This window comes from Lutra lutra, chromosome 12, assembly GCF_902655055.1.
Source record: "Lutra lutra chromosome 12, mLutLut1.2, whole genome shotgun sequence".
NCBI classification, from domain to species: Eukaryota; Metazoa; Chordata; class Mammalia; order Carnivora; family Mustelidae; genus Lutra; species Lutra lutra.
In genome coordinates, this window is record NC_062289.1 from 65092905 (window position 1) to 65112291 (window position 19387).

Sequence of the window (19387 nt, forward strand, 5' to 3'; positions counted from 1 at the left end):
ACTTTTAAGATTTTATTTATTTCTTTGACAGACAGAGATCACAAGTAGGCAGAGAGGCAGGCAGAGAGGAAGGAAAGTAGGCTCTCTGCTGAGCAGAGAGCCTGATGTGGGCCTCGATCCCAGGACCCTGGGATCATGACCTGAGCCAAAGGCAGAGGCTTTAACCCACTGAGCCACCCAGGCACCCCTGTTATTATCCCTATTTTACAGGTGGAGAAACTGAGGTACAGAACTTGCCTCAGAGTCCCACAGCTACTAAATGTCAGAGCCAGGGTTGCGACCCAGGCAGCCTGGCTCAGGGTCTGTGTTCTGAATTAATACTCTAATGCCTCTAAACCTGGATCAGCTCGTTCCTGAAAGAGAGGGTCTGGGTGCATTCTGAGTGGATGTAGGTGAACGAAAAGCATGGAGGCTGGAGGGCCTTGGCCTGGGCCAGATCACAGAGGAGCCTGGGCTGGCTCCAGCAGAGGTGGGGCAGGCCACATTGGAAGGGAGATGGTCACCTTTTGGGTAGGGGACAGACATGGCAAAGGGCCATAGGCGGGGTTTTTGAGAGAGCCACATTTAGGAATAGGAGGAACATGAGAAACCAGCAGCAGGACAAGAAAAGCAGGAACAAGCACCAGGAAAGGATAGTGTGGAAGTGCACTGGAGAAGGAATTCAAGAAGTGGGGTGTCAGCCAGCTCAGGGCTCCCCTAGAGGTCTGGAAGTGTGATAGGCAAAGACGTAGCCTCCACCCTGCACTGGTCATGAGATACAGGAGGCGGAGGTGCGGGAAGTTGGAAAGGAAGCGGGTGGAAAGGAGTTACCAATGAACAGCAGGGCCTGGGGCGGATCATGTCTCCTCTGAGACCTCAGCTGTTTCTTCTGTCAAAAAGAGGGGATAACAGTGCGAACCTCTAAGTGTTGGTGGAAAGACTCAGTGATAACCTGCAGGCAAACCCATCACAGTGGCTCCCTACAGTGGGGAGCGTTAGGTGTTCTCCTTTTTCTGCCACCATGACTAGTATTGGTCTCACTGAGTCAAAGCCCTCCGTGACAAGACTCTATGGGTGACTCTGGAGTCAAGCCAACCTGTGCTCAAACCCTGCTCTACCTTGGCTGCAAAGAAGAAAAAGCCTTTCTTGCAGCTCTTAGCTGCACACACAGCACACACACAGATGCTCTCAGTGTTACCGCCCAGAGTCCCCAGCACTGCAGAGGCACCAGGAGCCTTGAATTCTGAGCAGCCTTCTTGAATTCCACTCGTTTTACCCAAGTAGCGAAACATCAAGACATCTGAATGTCGCCTGCTTTCTCAGACCAGACCCACTATGGGAGCTCGTCTGAGGGTCTCCCTGCGTCCAGGGATGAAAGCTAAAGCAGGTGCCCCACATGAAGACTGGCATTTCAGGAATTTCTACAAAGCCCCATCCACAGCATTGTTGCCTCTAGGATTTAGCAACATTCACCACGTCCTGATCCCGAGGAATATGCTTTCTGTGTAGCACCTAAGTCACCGTGAAGAACTCAAATTGTTTTTTGTCGACCTCTGTCATTCCTGGGAATGTCAGCTATTTTGAATTTGACTTTTCTTAGTTACCTGAGCCTCACAAAATAGAGAATTATAGCAGACACCAGTAAAAGTGGCAATATTTATTTATCTCTAAGGTAGAAGGCATGGCCATGTGTACACACTGTCCTCTGGGCAGCAGTGAGGTGACGGCAGAAGTATAGATGACATTTAGCATCAGTTCACAAGGTTAGGCCTTGAGAGAATTAAGCCCTAACACCCAGGGCACCCCGTGAATGTCATGAGGCTGCTTTTGTCCTGGGCACCATCCTTGGGAGAGGTGAGAAATTAGTCCTGCAGCTCATTTCTGTATTCTGTGTCCAGATGAGCGCTGGTAATTTGAGTGATAGAGCCAAAAGTTCAAGAATGGGGACAGCAGGGAAAGGAGGTACACAGGTAAGCCCTCTATAGCTTTGCACTGAGGAGGCGGGCGGGAGGGAGCCCGTCTGTATGTTGCTGACACACCCTATGTAACAGCTGACTTATCACAGGTACGTTAACCTCTATGAACTGCTGGCATTGTTCACCCTGCTGAACGGATTCTGATGAGCTTCTCAGTCATTTGTAAATTTCTTCTCTGCTATGGGCGTCGATTTCAGAATGGTAGCATAAACCATGAAAGCCATGATGCCAAAACATCTCCATTCTCATTGTTAGAATGGAACCAGGATTACAGGGTGCCCCCCAAGACACTTGAAATACCCAGACCTCCACCTTAAGACTTGGTGGGGTTGGCAACTCTCCCCATGAAGAGCAGGCAGCTGGTACGGCGCTCATAGATGAGGAAGAGGAAGGGGCGGTCAACAGTGAAACGGACTTGGGTGGTCAGCGGCATGAACCCCACCGTGGTCATGGCAGCAGCTTGGGTGCCCTCCTCATTCACCGTGATGGTTCCTTGGTGCTTGAACTATTTCAAAGTGGAAAGGAAAGTTGTCAGATCTGGTCAGTGGGCACACAGAGGGATAGACGATATAGTGGAGTCTCCTGTCATTCAGGGTGGAAACGCCACATACAAGGCACAAACCATAGCTGGCCAGAATGACCCTTGAAGGCCTCTCTCACCTCCTGCCAGATGCAGTAATTGTGCTCAGAGGCTGTGTCATATAAACAATGCATATCTCTAAACTCTAGCACCACAGCTGCTTCTGGTGGTCGTCATAGTATGAGTGGTCTGCCAGCAAGATGGCACCTACAGGCCCCGTCTCCTTCACACACTGTAGGAGCACTGCCAGGAGGGTGGGGCCTGGATCTGCATGGGTTTTTTTTGGACCGATACTCTTTTTTGGTGGACTGTCTGTTGTTATTTCAAGTTCAGTATACAGGTCATGCACCTTCTCTGCATATATTTTAACGGGTCTTTCATGATTCAACTGGGTATACCTGTTTCACGGATCGGGGCACACACCTCCTCTCTTTCTGCAGTCAGCAGGAATGAGGCTCACTCCCACGCTGCTTCCTAAAACAGATTACCCTGCCCACTCAGTGTCTGGTAGACTCAGCACCGCTGACGTGTGAAGTCAGACGAGGCAGGAGGGAGGCTTTGCTGGGGGCAGATGCTGGGGAGAGGTGTGGAGGGTGGACAAGGGGAGAGCGTACCAGATCAATGGTGATCCTGTGGTCTGAGATTCCTGTCATATTGCTGTCTTTGTCAAACAGTGCCGTGACCCCCATTGACTTCAGGGCCTCCACAAGGTTGTAGTTCTTCTCCAGCTTGAATTTTGGCAGAAGCACTTCTCGAGTTCTGGGCAGAGAAGAAAAGGGGGCCCAGTTTTATTGAACCACAAGTTCCAAAAGAATACTGTTTTTCCCTCAAATGTCCACAACTTCATTTCCCCCATCAACCCCAGGTTTCTTTTACCACAGAATGGATGCAGCACTTCTTGAAATTCATATCCTAGTACTGTCAGTTGAGTTTTGGGGAAAGACCATCCATTATAATTCCGGTTCCTTAAAATGGAGGCATGGTTAGTGCTAGGTAGTCATTTCCTCCATACTGTGGGGTTCACGGCCTACCTTCCAGGTGAGCTCCAGAACTATACTGGTTTGTGGTTTGAAAAATATCTGAAATAATTATCTTGTTTGGGTCCTTGATTTTACGCATTTCTCATTTTGTCAAGTAAGCAGTTGAATATCTGATCAGTGTAGAGAAAAAAGAACCCTTCACATGCCGGAAAGTGCTAAACTTTAGTTCTCTGTCCTTGTCTCAACACGTTCAGTCCTTATGGGTAAACAGCAACTACACTGCCCATGGGGCCAAGTCTAGCACACAAAGGGGATAAAGAGACATCAGACACAGCTGAAGAGTTTGCTTTCCTTTTGACAAGCCAGGACTCACGTGTGTGAAGCAGCAAAATGGTAAAGGTGGTAGGATAATGTCTGAACAACCAGGACAGATCTAACTACTGGAGCCATCCAGCAGGGGGTGAGGAGGAGGGGGTATTCCTGGGGCTTAGAAGGCTGCCCATAGCTTGAGAGATGGCGTGAGCCAAGCCTGGAGGGAGCTTGAGCTGTGGTCCGGCTGGCATGCAGAGGGGCACTGGGCAGGGGGAGGAAAAAGGAGGAGGGACAAAGCAGGTCATTTGGGGGACTGTGTCTGTGGGCCTGGCCAAGAAGCTGGGCTGTATCCTGTGGGGAGGTGGCCCATAGAGAGCTTCTGAGAATAAGAGCTGGAGCCATTGGGTGTCTTGGGGACGCTATCTGGAGGCCAGTGCCATGGGGCTTAAGGAATGGAATGGGCAGGCTGGTTAGGCCTTCCTGGCTCAGGGTGGAGGTCACAGACAGTGAGGTTAGGAAGGAGGTGGGTACAGAGGGGACATTTCTAAGGAAAAATTGACAGGGCCTGATGACTCATTGATTCCTTGGGCAAATACCTTCCTCTAAGAGCCCTCTTCTGGGTTTGTTCCATTTCTCTGCATTCTTGTCACAAAAGGAGACCTGAACCAGATTCACATCTTAATATGGGCCTAGCCAGTTTCCAATAGAACAGAAATGTTACTTCTCTATTTTTTCTGCCATGTTCTGCTAATAATCATAGTAATTGCTTAAAACCTTTTGTTTTGACTCTGGAGTAATGAGAGAGGAAAATCATGAGCGACATGTCCTGAATAGATTATGAGGCCTACAGCATTTCCTGCACAGGGAAGGAAGAGCTTATCACAGGCACCAGGCACTGTGATGGGTGTTCAGAGTCATTTTTCTAGGTCTCTCTGCAATCCTAGGAAGTCATAGAATCGTGCTTCTTCTATGAGTGTTGAGGCCAGGGCTCAAAGCTCTAGAGCAAGTAGGTGGCGGGGCCGGGATTGTTTCTGAGCTGGCTCTAAGTCACCTGCCCCCCACATCTGAAACTGTCATGTGGTGGGGTGGGGGGCAGATGTGTCTCACAGATGCTGTCTGATTGCTTCTCACTGAGCAGGAAGTTTGGGCTGAATTAACAAGAGTGGCCCAAGATGGCAGTTCTTGGGTTTTTATGCACACGTCTCCCTTCTTGAAATGACCAAAATCCCCAGTGTTTCTGGTCTCTCCCAGCTTCCCAAAGATCAAAAGACCAAACATTCAACCTCAGGTACCTGTTTGTCATGCTTTTCTGCCATCTCTCTACCACCTGGGGCGTCAGCTGGGTCTCAAGGGTCTTCATCCCAGAGAGCTTGTGCGGAACTACGATGAGCATGCTGATGCCCCCGACATATTCCAGCTGCAGGACATCGCAGTCCAGCTCCTGGTCATTTGCTGCCAGGAAGTTCCCCTTGGTCTGCATCATGGAAACTTTGACCACCTCTCGCTCATTCAGCCGGAAGTTGTGGTTGTGTGTCATTTCTACAGGGAATTTATTCACCCAGGATCCTGTAAAGTCAACAAGAACAGGGCTTTTATTAAAATACTATTTTAAAGCCATGGTCCACACATGTGAGCATGCATCAGAAACACCTGGAGGGCTTGTTCTGACTGCACCCCCCACCCCCGAGTCTCTGGTTCTGTAGGTCTAATTTGAACCAAGAACTTGCATTTCTAGCACATTCTTGCTAATTCCTGGTCTGGAGACTACACTTGAGGACTGCTATTCCAAATGATTCCAAGGTCAGAATGCTGACATACTCATAGGAAGTATGATAATGGTAGAGAAGTTAGACAGACTGGAATGAATTCTGGTTTAGATGAGGGAAGTAACTAGTTGTTTGACTATAGCAAGATGCTGAACGTGACTGGACCTTTACTTGTTGACCTGTAAAATGAGCAGCTTTTTGCTCACGGCTGCTGTTTCAGCGTCTTTCCTCCCTTCCACTCTGACTCCATTGGGACTAGAAGGATACACTGATGGTGCCATCAGATCTTCATGTCAGATTTGGGTATAATGCTGTGTTTCCAGGAGTAAGTGCATGTCTGTTTCGTCTCTAAGATGCTAGTAACTATGATAATGGCTGCTGACTGACAACTGAGAACTGGCAGTGTGCCAGGCATTTGTCCAAGCTTCTTTCCCATATCCTTCATTTCCTCTTCCTAGCAACCATATGAGATGTGTGTTTTTTTATTATAAGCCTTGTTTTACAGAGGAGGAAACTGAGGCACAAAGAAGCAAAATAACTTGTTCAGGGTTTCTAGCTAGTAGGTAGAGCCACTGGGGCGAGATAAGCCTCCTCCCCGGCTTCTCAGCCTCAGCACTGTTGACATGGGGCAGATCTGTGTCGTGGAGGCCGCCCTGTGCATTGTAGGGTGTTTGCACCAACCCTGGCCTTTACCGCCGAGGTGCCGGGGGTTCTTCCCCCACCGGGTCGTGGCAAGCACAGACGTCACTGTGCTTCTGCCAGAGTCACACATCACCTGGTTTTCTTTCTGACTTCCTCCTGAGACCCAGCCTCTGTTTTCATTGTGCTTTACAAGGCGGTTATAATATTTGAACTAAAAATCAAATTTGTGGGGTGCCTGAGTGGCTCGTTGGTTAAGTGTTTGCCTTCGGCTCAGGTCATGATCCCAGGGTCCTGGGATCGAGCCCTGTGTTGTTAGGCGCGCTGCTCAGCGAGGAGCCTGCTTCTCCCTCTCCCTCTGCCTGCTGCTCCCCCTGCTTGTGCTCGCTTGTGCGCTCTCTCTCTCTCTCTCTCTCTGTCAAATAAATAAATAAGACATTTTTAAAAAATCAGATTAGTAACACATTGAGGAACTAGCGATTAAAATTATATTTCTAGACCGTCATTTCTTTTGATAAGCATCCGTGATTTAAAAAAAACAAAAAAAAGCCTCCGTGAAAGATTGGGTGCTATAGGTATTTCATCCCTCTGATTCCAGTGGTAAATTAAGTGACCATCCAACATGAGGGGAAGAGAACACACGTATGTTTGCCACTTTAACCCCTTGGCGTGGCACTGGTTACAGTGTGCCAGAGGTTATAAATCGACTATTGTCATCATTCTGCAGTCCTTGCTGGCGGGAATGGCTTGTTGCTGTGTTTCTCTGCCTGCTCCTGATCACTCGGCCAGCCTAGTGCAGAGGCACTCATGTCTGGGGCGCCCCCACAGACCAATGGATCAGGTGCTGCCCAAGTAACTGTTCTAAAGCTGTTCCTAAACATAGGTTAGTTGCTCACAGAAGCAGAATAAATGTCACTAGCAGTATCATACCTACCTAATATATTATATGATGTTGACATCTGCAGTTTTACTCCTTCAAATTCATTGAGCTCTTGCCACATACCAGGCTAGCACTGCATCACTCTGTCTTGCAGTGCTGCACACAGCCCTGTCAGAGCAGGTGTTATCATCATCTCTGTGATAAAGGTGAGGAACCTGAGTTCCAGACACATTGAATGACATGCCCAAGGCCACATGAATAAGAAGTGGCGAGGCCGGGGCTTAAACAGTTTGCTCACTTCCATGTACTTAAGATCAATAATAAAAAGTATATGTGGGGGGGTGGCGCCCAGCTCTTGATTTCAGCTCAGATCATGATCTCAGCGTGGTGAGATTGAGCCCCACTTCAGGCCCCGTGCTGGGTGTAGAACCTCCTTGTGATTCTTTCTCTCTTTCTCCCTCTCCTCCTCCCCGCTGCCTACATTCTCACTGTCTCTCTTAAAAAACACATATGTGTGTTCACCATATGTATGCATATATGGCATGTGTCTGTGTGTCTGTCACAAGCCTATTAGAGCCTCAGCCTTTGAACACCCACTACAAGGCCAGCAGTGTGCCTGGCATCTGAGAGGGAAGCCCAGGGGTCTGGCTCAGCCTCCATGCCCCTCCTTTGGTCTTGGCTGCTTCAGCCTTACTTTGCCCATCTGGCAGAATGCCTGCCTGGCTCAGCTGCTGGAAGGCCTCAGCCCTCCCTCGGCAGCCCCACCACCCCAGAGTGGCAGCCAAGAGAGGGTACGTGTCCTTCACCTACCTGGGCTGCCATAACCAGTGCTAGAGCTAACTAGTGAGGAAGCATAGCCTCCCAGGCCTCAGGGACTGATTCTAGCTGGTGCCCACAAGGTTTTGGTGGCAGAGAGGAGAGTGGTTGTATGTCACCATGAGTCATTGAGATGTGGACACGTTTCTAGTGTCTGCCCTTTGACTCTCTAGGCTTGTAGAATAAGGTAGAAGTTTCTTCCAGTTCAAGTCCCAGGGAGGGCGCTATGAATGAGGTCTGGATTTTACAAGTCCATTGCCCATTTACTTCCAGGATCCCAGGGGTCCTATGTCTGTGTAGTAGCTTGGGGGTAGGGAATGTCCTCCTTGTTTGTCTGGCCCAGAATAGTTGGTCTGGAGATAATTTATTTCCTCACCTCTCCTTCCCATTAGTATGCAAGGGTCCTAAAAGGAGTTGCAGGTATTAATGTTAGTCAAGCTGAACAGTTTTCAGATACCTGCCTTCAGCCTCTTGTCCATATTCCTGCTTACTGATAACTGGGAAAGGAAATGGGAAAAAACCCAAATCCAAGATGGCCAAATGCTTAAAAGGTCTTTCATCTTTTTTCTTCCAATTTAACAAAGCGCTAGAGATGGCCTGCACCCTTGGCTCTGCCCCTTACTGGCTGTTCACAATATATACACAATGTGCCCTGGGAGCATCATTTTACTTCTCTGTGCCTTGGTGGCTCTGTCTGTAAAATGAGATGCTACTAACAAGGTTGTGCTGAAGTTTCTGTGCACGTAGAGCACAGAGTTAGGGCTCAGTGTCAGCTGCTGCCGTCGCCTCATCCTGCTCTTCCCTGTGAGCTGACCTTGTGACTTGGTTTCCTGGATAAATCGAGCTAGAGAATACAGTTCTTGATGCTCAGTCCAGCTGCACACTAAAAGAATATGTCACGAGTTTGTTTTGAGAAACAAAGCTATTTCTTACCTTTAAAGTAGATGCAGTTTAGAATCATCATCTGAGTACCTGGGTCTATACTCTCCAGTGCATCTTTTATGAGCCCCTTGGTGATCTTCAGAATGTGGTTATTGGTTTTCGATATGAAGGCAGGGTCTGAGAAATCAGCCGCCTGGGCCTCTGCAAAGTAGTACTCTCTTACTTTTCTTTTGAAGTCATCCAGGATTGGAAATTGCTTCTGGACATAAAGGTCATTGACCGACCGCAGTGTGTACCCAAAATTCCTCCTGAAGAGGCGATGAGTCAGCTTGCGGAAGAGATTGTGAATGGTCATGATCTCATACTTGCTGCTGGCATTGACAAAGTCTTTGAAATGCAAAATCGAGTGCACTTGTTCATAGGTCTCCCCCCGCAGGCCAAAGGAAATCATACCCATGGCCGTGGAAATGCCCACTGGGGCTATGAAGATGTTGTCAGAAGAACGGGCCTGCTCCTTCAGTGCGCGGTAAAGGTTGAAAGCAAACTTGGCATTGAGGATGTTGAGACGCTGGATCCGGCTCTTGCCTTGGAAGAGCTGGAGGATGTTCCCAGCACCGGCCTCTGAATCGGTTGGCAAAACCGCATCAATGATGTCAATATAGTCATCATCTTCACTGAATATCTTCTCTAGGTCCAGATAGTCCTCATCCTCCTCCCCCTCTGTGATCCAGTCGTTGGTGACCGTGTTTTCCTTGTGGAAGTCAGCAGGGAGAAGGGGCATGCTCAGGTTTTTGCTTCTTAACTGCCCCCATTGAGGGTCTGCAGATAGAGAATCTTCCCCTCCTTTCTCAAGCTGACTTGTCAGGCTGTTGCTCCCACACATGGACATTAGGATGAGAGAAACGGTGAAGGGTTGGAAAAGGTGTTTCATTTTGGCAGAGCTAAAGCTGGGAGAGAAAACCAGTGACAGGGTCAAAGGTGGCCTTGCAGACCAGCCACCGGCGTGCTCAGAGCTTTGACCCCAGAAGATGCCCTGGGAGTGTCAGTCCTTAACCATTTTACTATCACACATCTTAAGAGAAGCTGGTGAAGATAAACAGATACCTAACATTTGTGTGGCTTCATAAACCTACCTGAAGGATCTGTGGGCCCTAACTTGAGAATCCCTTCTGCAAAGATTTACAACACTGCGACCATATAGATTCCTGCGGACTCAGTGTTCCCAGGGAGTTTCTTTTTCATTCACTCACCAAACTTTGTCTCCTGTTTTCCAAACGACTTATTAGGCACTGGAGGCACCCCCACCAAGGGGCTCCTCCAGCTAGACAGGGAACAGATGTGCAGTAAAGCAGGGGGGCTCTCATAAGGGCACTACCAAAGCAGGGGTGCAGAGCTGGGGTGTGGCCCTGCCTCCTGTGGTAGGAGCGGGCTGCCAGGAGAGCCTCACCAAGCTTCACTGGGAGGTGGGACCTGAGTGGAGAGAGTGAAAAAGGCGTACGGGCCAGGCTTTCTGCAAACAGGTATTCTAAAGATATGTGAAATTTGTGTCATTATTTACAGTTATGCAATTTGCATAACATTTGGAATTTGTCATAATGCAGAGATCCTCTGGGTGCCCAGTGAAAGGTGGCTGGCAGCCTGTCTTTCCCCTGGAGCCCCAGAGGCTGTGAGGCTGTCTGGCTTACCACAGGTGTCCTATCTTCTCTCCATCTGTTCTTTGACTCCTGATGCTGTCAGGAGGACCTACTAAATCTTTTTTCCTTAACTGCTTTGAGCATGGGGTTGGGAGTAATCTTACCAGCTCTATAAGGTCTGTGTGAGAATGATGTTGGAAAGCTCTCGCTTGAAGGCCTGAGGGGAAGTCCCTTTATTTAAATAAGATGAGTTCTGGGCTGCCTGGTGGCTCAGTCAGTTAAGCGTCTGCCTTTGGCTTAGATTATGATCCTAAAGTCCCAGGATCGTGCCCCATGTCCTGCTCCCGGCTCAGCAGGGGAGTCTACTTCTCCTTCTGCCCCTCCCACCGCTCGTGCTCTCTCTTTCAAATAAATAAAGTCAAATAAATAAGGTTTTACTACATATACTGTGGTAAACTTGTCTTTACCCATCCCCTGCCTTATTCCAAGGAAGGACCTGTCATGACTTGTCAGATCAGTTTTACCTGCCAAGGGGCTTTTTCTCTCTTTTGCTTACTTCCTGCCTATAAATTGCATCCTGGGTAGATGAGCTATTATTTGATGTTTCTGTGTTTCACCAGGTCAGCAGTGGTAGGTATTTATAATGTTATACCATCGTACATGATCCCAGTGTCACTTCTGAACAACCTGGGAAGAAGAACTGTATCTTGTCAAGTTTGTTGTGTGTGTGGAACCATCTCCCGTTAACTAGGTATTGGAGGAACACAGTATCTGGTTCCAGTCCAGGCCAGATAAGAATTACTGGTGTCTGTTCAGTAAACATTTGGACTTGTTAGTCTGAATTTGGGCCTAGCTATACGGATACCCAACTTGTGATACTCTCAGTTTTGTTGATGTTCATGACAGCAGTGACTCTTTTTTTTTTTTTAAGATTTTATTTATTTATTTGACAGAGAGAGAGATCACAAGGAGGCAGAGAGGCCAGCACAGAGAGAGGGGGAAGCAGGCTCCCCGCTGAGCAGAGAGCCCGATGCGGGCCTCGATCCCAGGACCCTGAGATCATGGCCTGAGCCAAAGGCAGAGGCTTTAACCCACTGAGCTACCCAGGCGCCCCCAGCAGTGACTCTTGATAGAGGTCTGCTGGATGCAGGTGCTATGCAAGGAATTTAATCTATGTAACTTAACATCATCCTTCCAGCATTTTATATACCAGGATCCTGAGCCTTATGTCACTGTATGACTGTTTGTGGCAGCGGAGCCTCTGCCTTTTTGGCTCCGAGCACTAGAACTGGTTTCCCTGCCCACCCACCTCCACATCACCCCCATCTTCCTCCTTGGGTCTTTCCCAACAGTACCATGAAAATAATCAGCTCAAATGCCATTCTAATCACCACCAAAACGCTTCTGAATCACACACTTTGAGGGAGCAAGTCACCTCAGTTTCTGACTTTGAAAATGTCTGTTGTCTTTTCCCACCCCACACCCTCCTTCCAGCATCCAGCTGAGGCTGCGGTGCTGTACACTTGGCCCAGGCATGAGAAACCATTTCTGATGTGTCTGGCTGGAGGTAGAACTGGGCCAGTTTCCAGATAGAACTGGGCATGGATATTGACAGCAATACACTGTAAAAAGTTAGAAAAGAAGAAAGCGAGCAACTTGGTTGAAGTCTCCTTGCTAGGCTGCACTTAGGAAGATCCTTCTCAGGCAAAAACAAGGTTAAAAAAACAACAACTTGAATAAATAAAAGTTCAGGAAAAGGAATCTGAAACCAGATAAGGAGGCAGAGGTGAAGACATTCATGTTTTTTTATCCTGTGTTTATATAGTGTATTTGGAAGCTTCTTATACTCTGTATAAGATGCATTACATGATGAAAAGCCAAAAATAGTGTTCAGTATTCCCTTTTCAGAGGAAGGAGAAAAAAATTCTTATATTTTCTCTGAATTGAAATTAAGGATCTAAAAGGTCAGTCTTGGTGCCTGGGTGGCTCAGTTAAGCATCTGCCTTTGGCTCAGGTCATGATGGTCCTGGGATCGAGCCCCACATCAGGCTCCCTGTTCAGTAGAAAGTCTGCTTCTCCCTCTCCCTCTGCTTCTCCCCCAGTTTGTGCTCTCTCTCTGTCACATTAAATCTTAAAATAATAATAATAAAAGGCCAGTCTTCCTATCATTTTGCCATTTAGTATAACAATTATATAAGACACTTTATTTTTTTTAAAGGTTTTATTTATTTATTTGACAAGGGAAAGAGATCACAAGTAGAGAGAGAGAGAAAGGGGGAAGCAGGCTCCCTGCTGAGCGGAGAGCCTGATTCGGGCCTCGATTCCAGGACTCTGAGATCACAACCTGAGCCGAAAGCAGAGGCTTAACCCACTGAGCCCCCCAGGTGCCCATATATAATACACTTTAAAACTACCACTAGGTTATGTTTAAATCCTGGTGACTACTTTTGAAGAGAAGCAATATTTTTTAAAGGTAAATCATTCAAAAGTTTGCCTTTCTGGGAACTTTATATGGTGCTTTCTCATGCCAGTAGTATGGAGCAAGGTTGGCCTTTTTGGTCACACATCAAAGCATAACACCTGGACAACTTAGTCCCTCTTGGCTATGTCTTCAGGCCCAAAGAAAGCAGATATGATGGGGGAGGAGTGACTGCTTGAAGTTTTAAAAACCTTTCATTTTGAAATAACTGCCAACATTAGAAAAGTTGAAAAACCGACATAAGTGTTCCCTGAGTGGCTCTGTCATTAAGTGTCTGCCTTCGGCTCGGGTCATGATCATGGGGTCCTAGGACTGAGCCCTATGTTGGTCTCCCTGCTTGGCAGGAAGCCTGCTTCTCCCTCTCCCATTCCCCCTGCTTATGTTCCCTCTCTCGCTGTGTCTCTCTCTGTCAAATACATAAATAAAATCTTAGAAAGAAAGGAAGGAAAGAAGGAAGGAAGGAAGGAAGAAGGAAGGAAGGTAATAAGGAAGACCGACGTAGAGAACAGCCCCTGTACACCCTTTTCCCAGATTCACTGGCTTTTGTATTTTGAACAGTTGCTTTATGGCTTTCTCTCCATATATACACATCTGTGCGTATGGGTGTGTACACAAGCAGGCACACACATAAACTTTTTTTTTTTTCTGAAACCTTTGAGAATAGGTCACTTTTGGCGTGTCCCTCTAACTTTTAATTCAAATATATCAGGGGAAAATGTCTAAGGACAGGGGTATTTCATGTACCATCATAGTACCATTACATATTTAAGATAATTTAACATAGGTACAATATTTTCCTATTCTAGTTCCTATTCCAGTTTTGTCAGTTGCGTCAGTAATGTTACTGACAGAATGTTATATTAGGCAGACTAAAAAACAAAACCATTTTTCCATTTTTAAAACAGTGTAGAAAGCTTTTGAATTTGTAGTTTGATAGAGAAATGCATGTTATCCATCTCTAACCACTGCAAATAAGAATTTAAAATCGACAGAAATGTTAAAAACCAAACTCACCTCTGTGCTTCTGAGAAGTGGTGTTGCAGAGATGAAATGAGCCAAGGTCACCAGCGGGGTTTCAATGTGAACTTTGGTGCTGGGCCGGTGTTGGGTATTTTTCAAAGTAAATATGTCCCAAATCAAATACCATTCAACTAGCTTTGTCAGCACAACCCCCCTCGGCTGGGTCTTTGATCTCTGCTGAGTGACTTCTGACTCCTCTGCTCTGGTTCTGGTACAGCTGGTGTTTTGAAGGCATGACTGTCATTGTGTCGACGTGCTTGTGGGCTCAGTCCTTGCTGAAGCCACCACATAATGAGACACTCTTCAGAGCTTTGGGGCTGGGTTGCATTGGGGGTACCTGTAATGCTCCCCTAAAAGCAGAGGCCCACTCATCTGCCTTCCAGCTTTGGATTCTCCCACTCAGGTGATCTGGCCGTGGTCTGGTCTCTAGGCCTGATGCGGCTGCTAGGCAAGTGTCCCCGTGCTTCCATGAGTGTGTCCCTTTGTAAAAAGTGGAAGGGAGAGAATGTGATCAGTGATCTCTAGTGTAAGGAGAACTTGGTATAGAACTTTCTTCAGCCAGAGCTCACTCACTGTGTTCTGTGCCAGGCTTGCAGTCCAGCTTCCTTAGCTGTTACAGAACAGATAGGGTATTACTAAACAGAGCTCCCCAAACTCCGGTCCACCTAGGCATTCACAGGGATCTGTGGAGCTAATATCACCCTTCAATTTTTAAAAAAATATTTTTTATTTATTTGAGAGGATGAGCACGAGGCAGGGACAGGGCGGAACAGAGGGAGAGGGAGAAGCAGGCTTTCCACTGAGCAGGGCGCCTGATATGGGGCCAGTCCCAGGACCCTAAGATCATGACCTGACCCTAAGGCAGATGCTTAACCAAATGAGCCACCCAGTTGCTCCTAGGATCACTCTTTAACATTTATTTTAAATTCTGTAATCTAAAACATTATTACTAGAATATTCTGAATTGTTTGGAAGACCAGCTTATCACAGAGCGTTCCTCCCTGATTTTGGTACCCAAGAGTGTGTTTGTTACCCAGAGTCCCTCTGATGGAGAACAGGACTCTCTGGGGACCCTGTAAGTGTGTGAGAAGCCTGTAGGGGGCGTCTGTGTGTTGCTCATTTTGAGAAATTTCTGGCGTGTAAAGAGGGCTATCCCTTGTGTTTAAGAGTTGACAGGTGTGGCTGGATTTGGGTCCAGGTCAGCCAGCATTCAGTAGCTGTGGTCACACACTGCTTTCTCAGAACCTTCACTCTTCCTGCTCGACACTGGGACTACAGCATGGGCACCATCATGCAGGCTCAGAGAGGCCCTTCCCTCTGCACAGACTCCTCCGGGGCCTGATAAACCCCATGTGATCTGCTCTTGGCCCCTCCCTCCATTTCCACCTTGTTCTCACACACCTAAGCCCGGCCCTTCTTGGAGCCTTGGCACTGGGTGCTCTTTCTGCAGAGTCTTCCCTTAGGCCCACCGCACAGCTGCTGTGCTCCCACCATCTGTTCTGGGTTTCTCTGAGGCTGTGCTAGCCACGCTGGTGGGAATCCCACCTCCCACCCTCTCTGTTCTCTCTGAGCTGAGGACAGTAGTTATACCTGCTGCATAAGGTTGCTGTGAAAATTAGATGAGATGCTGAGATAATGTGCAGAAAGCACAGAGAGTTGCGCCCAGCACTTGGTCAATGCTCAGTAAACCTTTGCTATTGTCTCTTTCACCATATGGAGTTTATTCACAAAAAAGATCTGGAAGGAGATGCAGCCAGCTCTTAACACTGGAAATGGGAGGCAGGTGAAAAGTGTTCATTTTTTCCTCTTTATACTTTGCTGGAATTTCTTTTCTATGAGTATGTATTGCTTATGTTATTTTAAGCGAACTGGTAATGTTTTTTACATATCTAGATTTCTGATCATGTAACCCACTGTTGAAATAACTGGATTTCAGCCCTTCTTGACAATTCTGACATTTTTGGGTCGTTCCCCACTGGAGGTATGTAGTTTTGGCCCCCACTGTAAAGCCGTACCTTCTACCGCACGTACTCCTTTGTTTTCTTTCCAGTTCCGAGGCTTACCTTATGGTTAGATATGTTTTCCAACTTTTTATTATGAGATTGAAAAATATACAGAGCAATTGGAAGAACTGAATAATGGACATCCATATACCAGCCTCCTAGATAAAACAGTTACTGTTTTTGCCATATCTGCTTAATTCTGTGTGTGCATACCCCGCAGGTGTTTTCTGAGGTGTTTGAAGGGGAGTTGTAGAGAGAGTCACAACACTTCAGCCCTGGGCACTGGAGCTAGATCTCCTAAATTGTTGGGTGGGAGGTGCTCGGCACCACTATTACATCTGGGAAAACTCACTCCTTCTGTCTTACATCATACCTCCAGTCCCAGTCAGATTTCTCCACGACTTCTTTGATAGCTTTTTAAAATCTAGGATCCAGGGGCACCTGGGTGGCTCAGTGGGTTAAGCCACTGCCTTTGGCTCAGGGTCCTGCGATCGAGCCCTGCATCTGGCTCTCTGCTGGGCGGAGAGCCTGCTTCCCCCTCTCTCTGTGCCTGCCTCTCTGCCTGCTGTGATTCTTTCTCTCTCTCTGTCAAATAAATAAATAAAATCTTAAAGAAAATTTTATTTATTTATTTGACAGTGAGAGAGAGATCACAAGTAGACAGAGAGGCAGGTGGGTTGGTGGGGGTGCAGGCTCCCCACCGAGCAGAGAGCCCGATGCGGGGCTCAATCCCAGGACCCTGAGACCACACCCCGACCACACCCAGATGCCCCAATAAATAAAATCTTTAAAAATAAAAAATAAAATAAAATCTAGGATCCAGTCAGGGTTCCTACACTGCATTTGGTTGTTACGTCTCTTTGGACTCCTTCATCTAGTTCAGAACTTCTTTTCTCTGACCTTGATCTTCTTAGGGGAGAGCAGGTCAGTTATCTTATAGCCCTTTCCTTTACCTTTTGCCTATCCTGTCTTGGGGCCAGACAGGATCCGTTTGTCATCTTCTAGCCATTCTCTGGTACCTCCTCACTCCTTTCTGTCTCTCCTGAAGCACAGGAATGTGTCCCAACCAGTCCTAACCACAGTCCTAACCAGCCTGGGTACACTGTGTCCTTATCTTAGGTCGCTTTGGAGCACTTCTGGGGCCTTTTGTGATTCCACCACAGTTTTCCCTTCCTGGGGACCAGAGCCATCTCAGCTGGTGTGATGGAGTCATCAGTGCAGGGAGAACCTATAGGGCACTTCCAAGCCCTAGTTCTTAGGAGGGAGGCAGGGCATTCTCAGGGTGAGGAGTAGTAAGATCACAAAGTGGAGACAGATTTTCGACAGTCACTTTCTCAGTGTTCTACAACCATGGGGGCCCTGATCCAGTTGAGAATGAAACATTCTGAAAGCCTGACCATAACCACCAAAGGCAAGTTCTCTTTACAGGACATCAGAACCTCTTAGCCACATTGACCTTAAATACCAAGCCAAGGCTTTGGTCTGGGAGCCCTGTTATGCCTCTACCATCTCTTGCAACCTTATCCTAGGGAGCTCCATCACCTCAGAGTCAGTCCCAGAGCTTCTTTTCCTTAGACCCACATCTTTGGCCACTAGCAAGCTGGAAGCCCCTCAGGTGTGCTTTAGTGGCAGTGTCCTTTCTACCTTCAGACAATGCTGTCCACTGCTGCCCTCCCAGTGCTTCTCCACCTCCTTAGCACCTTCCCACAGGCCACCCTGCAGCCCCCACCCTATCTTGACTGACACTCTCCAAGGGCACAGCACCCTAGTGGCTTTCAGGGAGAGCCTGCCTGCCTCTCCTTCACAGCATGTTGTCAGCCCAAAGCCAGTACCTGTACCCTCCCTGTGATTGTGGAAGCAACATATCTATGGCAGAACTCCAGGAAATACAGGCAACATTAAGGAAGAAACTAGAAGCTCCTGCCAACCCAGCTACCCAGAAATAATCATTATTACTATGCAACTGGAGATTTCCCCTCTTTTTCTATGGACATATATTCATATACATATACCTTAAATCTATGTCATATTATATGCATTTTGCATTTTTTTCCACTTGACGTAAGTTCTACCTGTGTCACCAAATATTCTTAGGAAATACAATTTCTGATATATTGTAACTTATGTAAATGCCCGGTTCAGGTAAACACTTAGTGTTTTCCTCTTTATTTTTTATGTTCTAACAAATGTTGCAACATTTTTGTGCCTAAATCAGAAAAAAAAAATTTTTTTTATAGATCCCTACAGATGGGATTTTAGGTGAAATGATGGGGCTATTTAGAGTTTTTGATGCATATTTCCAGATTGCTTTCCAGGAAGTAGTGTGCCAGTTTATAGTCCTACCAGCTACAGGTGCAGGCACCCCTCTTCACTGTCCCCTGCCCTCCCAGTAGTGGTGTCATCATGTGCCCCACCTCTGTGTCCTTGGCCTTCATGACTGTTTGGATAGCAGAGACCCCTTGTTGTAGCTTGATTGTCATTTTAGAGAGCTTGATGTCCTCTGGGGGTTCTGTGAGGACCAACTTGTCCAACAGGTGCTGTGCACAAGTTTAACATTTTTGCGCAACCTACAAGCCACTCCCTGCTTCACACTGGGCACGACACCATCTGGAGCAAGGATGCAGGGACTTCAGCCTCTCACTGCTGCGCCTAAGCAACTCTGCCTCTACCTATTTAAAATCTTGGAATTCTGCCCAAGATGACTGTTGAAAAAGTTGTGCTTCCCAAAAAGATCTGAAAGCCATTTCTCCTTAACCCACGAGTTTTTTCATGATCACCCTGTCTCTCCAGGCACAGCTGTTCACCTAAGCTTCAGCCTCCCCAGTCCTCCATGCCCTCCCCAGGCCCAGGCTTTGGGCCTGATGCCCCTATGGCTGGACAGCCTGCTCTCCCTTCTCTGCCTGGCTAGGGTTACTTGCACGGTAACACTGAGACCTGTGACACCTTCTCCAGGAACTCTGCCACACTGTGATGATTTCCTCACCTGCCTCCAAACTCGGCAGAAAGGTCTTTTTGGAATGGGGCTTTTCACCTCCCAGGCGCGGTGCCTGGTGCACATTAGCTACTCAATAAATGTTTGCTGAATGGGGGAGTATTTACCAGTGAATTGATCAAGAAGTATTGGTCACTGCTCAGTGTGTCTTTTCCTACCCAAAATGACTGACTAATTCTTGGAGAATGAATCTGGGATTGATTTTACATCTGTAGGTTTTATGGCTTGTGAGCAAATAATCTCCTTTTCTCCCTCTGTTCTCCGCGCATTAGCTCACCCGAAGGTTACCTCCCATCAAAGAAGCCAAGCCTCGGCTGCAGAAACTCTTCAGGGACTTCTGGCTCTATTCCGTGCTGATGGGATTTGCAGTGGAGGGCTCAGGTAAGCAGATCCTCTCTGCCCGGGGAAGACAGAGTGCAGTGTGAAAAAAAAGGTGAGAGAGAACTCTC

The 19387-nt window shown here is 47.4% G+C and overlaps 2 protein-coding genes across 2 annotated transcripts in view; one reads left to right on the top strand and one right to left on the bottom strand.

Annotated features, from left to right (window-relative positions):
- Nucleotides 1-19387, top strand: part of PI4KA (phosphatidylinositol 4-kinase alpha) — a 123026-nt gene that overhangs the window by 60427 nt on the left and 43212 nt on the right. The window contains exon 20 of the mRNA XM_047698289.1: nt 19211-19319. Coding sequence (XP_047554245.1) covers nt 19211-19319 — 109 coding nt within the window. The remainder of the gene's footprint in view (nt 1-19210; nt 19320-19387) is intronic.
- On the bottom strand, nt 1619-14019 carry SERPIND1 (serpin family D member 1). The gene is made up of 5 exons (XM_047698290.1): nt 13938-14019; nt 8862-9757; nt 5120-5393; nt 3150-3294; nt 1619-2460 (listed from the first exon to the last, which is right to left on the bottom strand). The coding sequence occupies exons 2-5, from the start codon at nt 9739-9741 to the stop codon at nt 2269-2271; spliced, it is 1491 nt and encodes a 496-aa protein (XP_047554246.1). The 5' UTR covers nt 9742-9757; nt 13938-14019; the 3' UTR covers nt 1619-2268.

Bases quoted from the DNA above. Each gene is read 5' to 3' on its own strand.
- SERPIND1 (XM_047698290.1), bottom strand. From the start codon at position 9,741: ATGAAACACCTTTTCCAACCCTTCACCGTTTCTCTCATCCTAATGTCC. The intron at 5,394-8,861 runs GTAAGAAATAGC...TTGACTTTACAG, and splicing joins AAACTGCATCTACTTTAAAG to GATCCTGGGTGAATAAATTC. The intron at 2,461-3,149 runs GTACGCTCTCCC...ACTTTGAAATAG, and splicing joins ACAGGATCACCATTGATCTG to TTCAAGCACCAAGGAACCAT.